The sequence below is a fragment of the Cibotium barometz genome, chromosome 38, assembly GCF_041138505.1.
Source record: "Cibotium barometz isolate CiBa-2024 chromosome 38, ASM4113850v1, whole genome shotgun sequence".
Lineage (NCBI taxonomy): Eukaryota > Viridiplantae > Streptophyta > Polypodiopsida > Cyatheales > Cibotiaceae > Cibotium > Cibotium barometz.
The window spans coordinates 12,193,493-12,202,703 of record NC_141083.1 but is presented as its reverse complement, the minus strand read 5'-3'; the positions used below and the strand labels follow the sequence as shown (position 1 = coordinate 12,202,703).

The following is a 9,211-nucleotide window of genomic DNA, read 5'->3' as shown; positions in this document are numbered from 1 at the left end:
TCTCTCTCTCTCTCTCTCTCTCTCTCTCTCTCTCTCTCTCTCTCTCTCTCTCTATATATATATATATATATATATATATATATATATATATATATATATATATATATATATATATATATATATATATATATATATATGCATGCATGCATGCATACATACATACACACACACACACACACACACACACACAAATGTATGTATGTATATATATCTCAAAAGCTCATTTGGGAACACTTCTTATGTATGCGTGTGTGTGTGTGTGTGTGTGTGTGTGTGTGTGTGTGTGTTTTGTAAAGTCACAAAATTATCTAATTATCCCACATTAGTCCGTTTCCTATGTACAATATTTTCAAAACAAGAGTTCTAAAATTGGAACCAGCTCATTTAGATAAGCCTTCTCCAAACAAGGAAAAAAATGAGGGCTAATATTTGCCAATTGGCTATTTTTGGGGGTTTTTGCAAAAAAAAAATCATCCAACATCTTAAAACATTCGCCCAAATTTTGGCCATTTTGAAGGGTTTTAGAAAATATTCACCCAATTTCGGACATTTTAGGAATTTTTTTGAAAACATTCGCCCCATTTTCTATAATTTTAGATTTATGTAGGAGGAATAATTGCCAACCCACCTACACTTCCATATTCTATAATTTTAGATTTATATAGGAGGAATAATCGCCAACCCATCTACACTTATATATTCAAGGAGGCATCTTATTTTTTACCCTGCTTCCAGATTATTGTGTGTTTGTGTGTATGTGAATGTGTAGAGGGGGGTCTTTTGATTTCTTCTTGACTTTATCTATTTTTGCTTGTAGGCTGAAATTTACAAAAGAGGTGTCTGCTTCAACAAGTAAACTAACCATGCAAAGAAGTGTGACTAACCATGCTAATTGAAGCATACTTCCCTTCATCAAATTCCTTTGCAAAACACACAGACACACACACACACACACACCACTCTTCAGTTATCTTTGGCCATGCAAAGAAGTGTGACTAACCATGCTAATTGAAGCATATTTCCGTTCATCAAATTCCTTTAGAGCCCCATGAATATAGTCCCTTTTTTGAGATATAAACTACAAAATGAAGTGCATTTATCATTCACTAGCTTAAAGTGCACTTATCAATCACTTACTTTAAAGAGCTCAAAAGCCTTAATGGAAATCTTTGATCCCAGTGAAAGCCTAAGTGTTCTTGTTGTGGAAAGTTTGCCTTCTAGCTTTACCTCTTGGGTTTAAGCTACTCCAAAAGGAACTTTAGTGCTAGGACATGCCCCACATACAAAACTGCTATTGAGGAAGGGAGGCATGCTTTCTAGGAGTGTCCTGCTTTAAGGGGGTTATGGGAGAAAATAGGTAGATGGGTAGAAGACAATTTAGGAGTGAGAGGGTCTTGGTGGGACTAGTTATAGGAAGATTATACAAGATGACTGATGAGATTGATGTGATCTTCTACATCATTAGATATCAGTGCATGTGGGTGATTTGGGTCTCTGGAAATGAGCTTATTTTTTGCAAGGGGACAAACGGAGAATAAAGGCCACTGGAATCATGTTTTAGAAGTGTACATTTTTTATGGTCTGTGTATCATATCAATAGGATGAATAATAATAGATATCCTGAGGCTGTCCAGGTATTACAATCTGGGATTAGGTGATACAAATCAAGGAAGGTGAAATGTTAATGCATACTGTGTTAGCCTAATGTGTTTGATCATTGGTAGGTATATACATGGGATGGTGTTAGAGCTAATTTTCCCAGTTTTGGACCAAGATCCAGAAGGTGGTACCTCAAAGATAAGCAACCAGAAGAGACCTTCATGGCCTTAGTGGAAAACCCCCCCTGGGAGGAGGCCAATAGTGAAAATATGGAGTAAAGGAAAGGAGATTGAACAATAGTCCCCCAAGGGATACACCTCTTGTATGCTTATTGCTTGTATGCAATTGGGATTCCACTTCTTATAGAGAAATTCTTCCTTTGTATGTGAGGATGAAATGTGGGACCTAGTATGTAATCTGCTGAATAGAAAATGGGACTAAGTCTTTGATATAAGTTTGGTATGCACAATAGGTCTTTTTGCTAAGTCTCTGATGTAGTCTTTTTGTAAAGGGCTATTAATATTAATATATATAATTATTGTTCCCAAATTTTTTTAAAAAAGAAATGGGAAGGATTTAAAGTTATGACAAGATTTTTTGAGTTGTGCATTAAATTTTAATCAAAATAACTTTTAAAAAATAATATTAAAGAAATTTTGGAGTACCTTTGGTGGATTTTTTGTGATGTTGTTAATTCATCCTCATCATATAACCATGGCCATTCTTCTTAATACTTCAATATTTTCAAGTGCTCACTCAAAATGTCACTTGGTAGCTAAAATATATGTAATTAAAAAGGAGCATATGTCTCACCAAATCTCATGAGAGTATACATTGTAATCAACATTGCTCATTACTTTCAACTTGAAAGGCAACACTTTGAAATAAACTTAACAAAAGAATGACCTTCAGCTCTTGAATGATGATGATGAATTTTCACTTGCAATGTGACACTAATGAGAATAAAATACTAATCACCTTTGGACTTTTTGCCGTAAGGAATATTGAACACATTTTCTAATTTCATTAACTTGACCATTCTACAACTTCAAAGATAAATGTCAAATCATATATTTATCAAATACCTAACGACTCTAGGAAGAACAAATTTTCTCCTACTTTTGGTAAGATTTCATTTGTACTATAATTGCTGGTTGAAAATATCATACAAAAACAACAAACAAACTCTCTCTCTCTCTCTCTCCCTGAATTCCTTGTTTTGGAATAGGGTAAGTTTAATGAACATGAAACACGTATCACATTACAACATTCATGGTTTTATTACACATTATCTTGGTAGCACGACAACAAATAACCTAGATTTTCTCGTAGAGCTTGTTCACATGTAAAGCTTGCTAGGCAACTAGATACCAACCAATTGGGAACTCAAGTCTAAGAGGTTGTTCACATGCTTGAAGGGGTGAGAAGTTGGAGGACAATTGGTTGCCCACCTGGAGAGTTGGAAAAGCTAGCAATCCCTAGTCCTCCGCCGATGTTAAATCCACACCCCCCTATGGTCGGTTAGATTTAACACCAAGCCATTTGTGATGAACACCAACCAACTTCTCTCAAATAGCCCTTTCAAAAAAGTAATTGGCCCACACCGTTCTAAAAGTTGTTGGCGTGTTTTAAACTTCTCTTTACTCTAGCTAAAGGCACCCCGATTTATTGAATTGACTTGAATTTTTAGAGTTAAAATGCAATGGTTTTCCTTGGCATGTTTAGGGTCCATAACTTTATTTCTCGCATGAAATAAAGAGAAGCCAACTACAAATTTCAGGAAGCAACTAGCGCCCCCAATGTCCTCTGACTCACATGAAACAAAGAGCAGCCAACTACAAATTTCAAGAAGCAACTGGCTGCCCCCAATGTCCTCCAACTCTCTCGTGAGAACATGCTCTAAGTGGGCAACCCCTTCTAAAGTTATCCAAGGCTTGAAAAGCCTTGTTACTTTCTATCGTGCTTTTACATTTGTCTACAATCTCCAAAATCTTCCACACAAGCTTTGAAGCTGATGCAAACCTTAGATTTTCTCGTGAACCAAAAAATAGCCCTTGGATAGTAGATACCAATTGGATACACTTGGGGCCCGTTTTCACAAGAGAGCCATGGTTGGCAAACCCTTTTTTAACCATCACCCATGAACCTTACTAGTTCACACTTATCTCATAAGTGGTGATGTGCAATTGTATGCTTCCAGGATCCCATGCCTCCAACGTGTCCACATTTTCTAGTGTGTCCCATGTTTTTCTAACATGTACTTGTTAGGATCGTTACATTCTTTCCACCTTTTAGGAATCATCATCCTTAATGATAAATTTTCAAGGACCAAGGTCACAAAAGCAATTAGGAATCCCAAAGAGTACAATATCACAATCGCCTTGCTCTTCATCTCAAAATTAGATATAGTTTATGATTAGCTTGATTTGCTACAAAGCCAATCACTTCCATGTCTCCCAACTTCGAAGGTTTACTTTGAACCTTTATGTCCCTTGTTTCCTTTCAACTCTTAGAACAAATGTCCATACTACACATGTTTACACGTTTGATGATTTTTTTTATCTCGATTACACGAGTCACTTACATTTCATGTGCTCGATTTGTCGACAAAATTAGATCATAATCATTGTCTTTATCTCATTTAATTCTCTCATGAATTGCAACCGATTGTTGTGAGTTAAACCTTATGTGGAAAGTGGGCCTTGATTTCCACTAACATGAACACGCCCCTAGGCTTCGGGAAAAGACGGGTTCGCTTTATCCTAGAGCTTGCTTAACTTCCGAAAAATCCACCTCATATAGATAGGAGAAGGAAAAATGCAAATACAATAGTGATCGGATGAAAGTATAAAGAAAATGCTTGTCAAAATTACCTTTTCCTCTTGAACCGATGGCGACGAGAAGGATTCGCGTCAAGCTCGCTCAAAAATTTTTCCCAACCTTGCTGAAGGTAGAGCTCTGCTGCTGATGCCTTCACATTCATGTGGCACCATTGTGTAAACAGTGACCAATAGTCACATGTCCTGAAGAACTCTGTTGCACATCTATTATGCCTTCACATTCATGTGGACAGTGGCAGTGTTGTGAGCGATGTGGAAACAATGAACACCCCATGTTTAGTCAACGAGACGGGTGCGCCAGCCTGGTCAGGAGATCAATCATGAGATCCTACTCCTAGTAGACGACGACGGCAGTGGCAGTGGGCACATGTTGACCAGCCCGCGCCAGGTTGACCTTAAGGGTGAAAACATTAGGGTATGAAAAAAAAAACGCGCCGCAGGAATAAACGAACGACTCTCTGCTGAGAGAGACATGCTCATCTTTTACCAGTTTTCTGCTCTGGTTTTCCCCACCCGCCCTCTTCCTTTCCTGCGCTCACTGTCTTTTCCCACAGGTTGTTCAGATTTTGAAGTGCCCACCTCTTCTCTGTCCCTTTGTTAGGGTTGGGTCTCTCCAGCTTATTAGTCGACCTGCTGTGAGTGGGGCACCTGTGCATGTGATCTGTTTCTGCTACCTCTGGATCGCCCACTTCGTCTTCTTCAGAACTTAAAGCGCCCACTACTCCTCTGCCCAATTCCTAGTCTTGGGTCTGTTCGACCATCGTCCATGTGTATATGATCGCCGCACTCATTTTCATTACCTTAATCTTGATCGCCCACTTCACTTTCTCCAGTTTTCATTCAAAATCGGATGCGCACTCTTCTCCTCTACCACATTCCCTGTTCTGGAGCCTACCTTGTACGACCAGCCATGATTTTGTAATCGCCCACTTCATCACTCATCTTTTGTGCTCAATCTTGATTACCCGCTTTATTTCCGTGGTGTTTATTGCGATACTGAAGCACCCACTTCTTCTCTACCCCACTCTCTGTGTTGGGTCTCTCCCAGCTATGGCCGTAGAAATGCTGGATTTCCAGAGCTATGCTAAACTGCAAAGGGACAATGACGTGCATGAAGCTGCGACAGCAGGGCTGGAGGGCATCGAGAGGCTTATACAGCTTCTGTCACAGCAGCAACAGCAGCAGCAGCAGCAACAACAGCTGTATCAGTCACAGGATGAGGATTGCTCAATTTTGGTGGATGCAACCTTGTCCAAGTTCAGAAAGGTGGTCTCCTTGCTCAGCAGATCAGGGCATGCTCGGTTTCGTCGTGGCCCCCAAGCTTCTACATCGGAAGCCAGATTTTCTGATGGCCGTATGGGAGCTCCAAAGAAATGCTCCTTTAAAGAGGCAAAAGAGGAGACCGAACACAATGACAGTGAGGAGAAAGGCAATACTAAACTTTTCCGGCCTCAGCCTACATCTGCTCTTCCGCCACAAACTGTGAAGCAATTGTCCCCCCAGGTTTCCTCCTCTCTACTCATTACTGAATCTCCTGAAGCCTCTTCCCCTACCGCCTTCTCTCCTGTCATCTCAACATCACAGCATCATTCATCCCAACAGCATCACACCATGTCATTGTCCCAACATCATCGTCCGAGCATCCCCACATTACAACAACATCACCCAAGTGCCAAGCTAGATGCGCCATTTGCCAGCATCATGCTCAACCCTTTTTTCGCGTACGCTGGCCAACAAGCACAACGATCGTTCCCTCCTTATACAACTGAAGGCTTGAACATATCTGCTTTATATGGCTCTGTTCCACCCTCTGCCATAACTCCCCAGCAAGCTCAGCCGACAATTCTTTCCTCCCAGAGCAATTGTAGCACCCAAACCCTCCTAGCTTCACCTCCTCTTTATCCTGCTAATACCTCAACCCCCACATTTTCTCATGAGCAATGTTTTGTGCAAGGCCCCAACAACTTCATGTCTGCTGGATCCACCAGTGAAGCCATCCGCTCATCCATGTGCACCCCTTCTCATTCTACGATGACAAACTCCTTCATGTCATCTCTCAGTATGGATGGGAGTGTGACCAACAAAAAGCGTTCAGTATTCCAACGGGCATTTGGTACCATGGGAGGTGCGTGCCCTCCAATTTCTACAGCTAGGACAAAGTGTTTGGGGAAGCCTGAAGATGCTGGAGGAGGTAAATGCAATAGTTCCGGGAGATGCCATTGCTCAAAACGCAGGTTGATTCTTATCCTTGCTGAGAAGAAACTATGTTTCTGTTGTGCAGAGTTTTCTCGCTCTTTGTGTTAGGGTGGAGTGGAATGGTTCACATGCACTAGGTGGATTTTGGAGGCCAGATTATGAACTTACATGATAGGCATGAGCTCTCATGCATGGTAGACACTTTTGAGTTCTGTTGTTAATTGGGGTTCTGAGTGGTCTGCGGTTGTGCCAAATGAATGTAACGTATATGTCCATGCATTAATAACATTTATGGAGTTGATGTTGTGTATGGAGATTTTGAGTAGTCTGTGGTTGTGCTGAAAGTGTATAGTATGTATGCATGCATTCAAAGATCTGGATGATTTTGTTTCTCATCTGTGCTATATGGATTAGTAGACCAATACGTTTTACGTGTTTCAGGAAATCAAGAGATCGGACAGTGGTCAGAGTGCCTGCCATTAGTATGAAGATGGCGGAAATACCAGCGGATGAGTACTCATGGAGGAAATATGGGCAGAAACCAATCAAGGGCTCCCCTCATCCCAGGTTTGTAGAGGAGTATTTCAAATGCATCAAGCTTCACCATAATGCTCTTGAACGTATTGGTGAACTCATTAAAGCAATGAGTTTCTCAGGGAATATAGGCTTTTCTTTTTGTGTTGATACAGGAGCTACTACAAGTGTAGCAGTGTGAGAGGTTGCATGGCTCGAAAATACGTCGAGCGAGCTTTGGATGATTCAAGCATGCTCAATGTCACCTATGAGGGGGAACACAATCATTCCCAAAATGCTTACGAGTCTACAAGCTTGGTGGTCCAAGTTTGACCATTCATTCGTGGTAATTTGCCTACCAGATGAGTGACTTCACGGCCGGTCTTTTTTGCTTTGCAGCTATGTGCTCATCACCATAGCTGTACTTAGAAGTTACAGCCTATGCCTGAAGTGGCCATTCTGTTAGGAAGCAAATCTAATATGATTGGTTATTCTTTAGCCAAAGGTTTCACCCATCAGCTTGGGTTTTTTAGAAGATGATACCAGTCATGTAGAATGAAGACAAAAAACTTGAGGAGAGGGATCCAAGGTGGTTGCTTTAACATTTGTTCCGTTAAGACCTCGATGTATGCAATCAAAATTCACATGTTTAATTGCAATAATGTTATTCCTGGTTGACAAGGAAGCCTTGATGCTATTTGTGTTAACAGCTGTGCGTGCGGAGTGCATAGATCTCAGTATGTTCTCTCTTCTGTGCTAGTCTTGCTAGGGCTTAGTTGTATGACATGCATTCTTTTATGGGCATGCGAGTGAACAGATTCACATCAGTCACATGCGTTATGTCAAGGCTAGAAGGAGCCTCACCCTTTGTAGCAAGAGCTTCTGATTTGATGGTAAGGGTAGCTGGAAGTGAAATTTGTTTGCAAAAATCAAAAGTGAAAGCTAATCTTTAGGAAATTCCAAATCTTTTGTCTCAAAACATGATGCATTGTAATGGGAGCCACAATCACACGAGGCAACTTTATATATCCAGTTGAGACCTTGTGAAGTTTATCAGCAGAAGGGTTTCCCTGCGAAGAGTCCTCAACCAACTGTTCCAAAGGGTGCACAGAAGCAGGTCTGCTTATTGAAGGAGCCAAGGTAGAGATGGATGTAGCCAGTGAGATTTGGGACACGATTGATGAAGATATAAAGGAAAATGCAGGAGGTCAAAGGAAGGCCATGAGCATAGGATCCTAGCTCCAGACCATCTTGAATCAAGGCCCTTTACACATTGCCCGGCATGCGCGGCCAAAATCCCTCATGTACAGCCTAGAGAGCCCATTCATGGACATGTGCTGCTGCAGCTCAGAAAGTGAGGGGCATGGATGATATGTAAAGGCTCTAAGGGAAAGAGGAAAGATGCCGAGTGATGTTGATTGAGCATTGATGGTGGATGGCAATAGCACCACAGCTAAGTCGACCCCCAAGACCGAAATGAGGCGGCCTGGTAAGATATAACATAACACCCTAGTTAAGGAAACAGCCCTGCCTGCCATGAGAGAATGCATACAATAGAAGAGAGACTATAGGATGCAAAATCGGTGGATTCCAGTATTTTTCTGGACTTCACCAATGTGATCATGGAGCTCAACCCGCATTTGGAAGACGGGAGAAGGGTCTAGCAAGGTCGAGGAGGACCTTTGATTCCTGCAGCAGCAAGTGGGCGAGCTGCTCGTCCATCTTTTTCTCGCTCAATAGTCAGAGCGGCCGCTATGTCTTCAAACCTGACACTCTCTGTGCCGTCTAGCCGCCGACGATAGTGAGCTCTCTGGAAGCTAAAACAGCAAGCCATGCAACAGAAAGTCGAGGAAGTGCAAGTGTTTGTGCAGGAGGCTAGAACCGACCCATGTATGAGAGCTCGGGTGCTGCAGAGAAGTTGCAGTGACTGCAACAACAGGCGAAAAGTGTTGTCGAGTCGATTGGAACAAGCCAAATAAAACCAGGACCAGATTGAAGTGGCTTTCACACAGAAAGCTGAAGTAGAGAAGGGTTGCAGGAGCTCTTGAATAGCTTGAAGGTGT

General features: G+C 41.6%; 1 protein-coding gene across 1 annotated transcript; it reads left to right on the top strand.

The window, feature by feature from the left end:
• The first annotated feature begins 4,872 nt into the window (after positions 1-4,872).
• On the top strand, positions 4,873-7,845 carry LOC147616357 (putative WRKY transcription factor 11). The gene is made up of 3 exons (XM_086777411.1): positions 4,873-6,673; positions 7,077-7,202; positions 7,325-7,845. Exons 1-3 carry the CDS (start codon positions 5,214-5,216, stop codon positions 7,479-7,481), a joined length of 1,743 nt encoding a protein of 580 aa, XP_086633537.1. The 5' UTR covers positions 4,873-5,213; the 3' UTR covers positions 7,482-7,845.
• The last annotated feature ends 1,366 nt before the right edge of the window (positions 7,846-9,211 follow it).

Bases quoted from the DNA above. Each gene is read 5' to 3' on its own strand.
- LOC147616357 (XM_086777411.1), top strand. From the start codon at position 5,214: ATGATCGCCGCACTCATTTTCATTACCTTAATCTTGATCGCCCACTTC. The intron at 6,674-7,076 runs GTTGATTCTTAT...TACGTGTTTCAG, and splicing joins TGCCATTGCTCAAAACGCAG to GAAATCAAGAGATCGGACAG. The intron at 7,203-7,324 runs GTTTGTAGAGGA...GTGTTGATACAG, and splicing joins AAGGGCTCCCCTCATCCCAG to GAGCTACTACAAGTGTAGCA.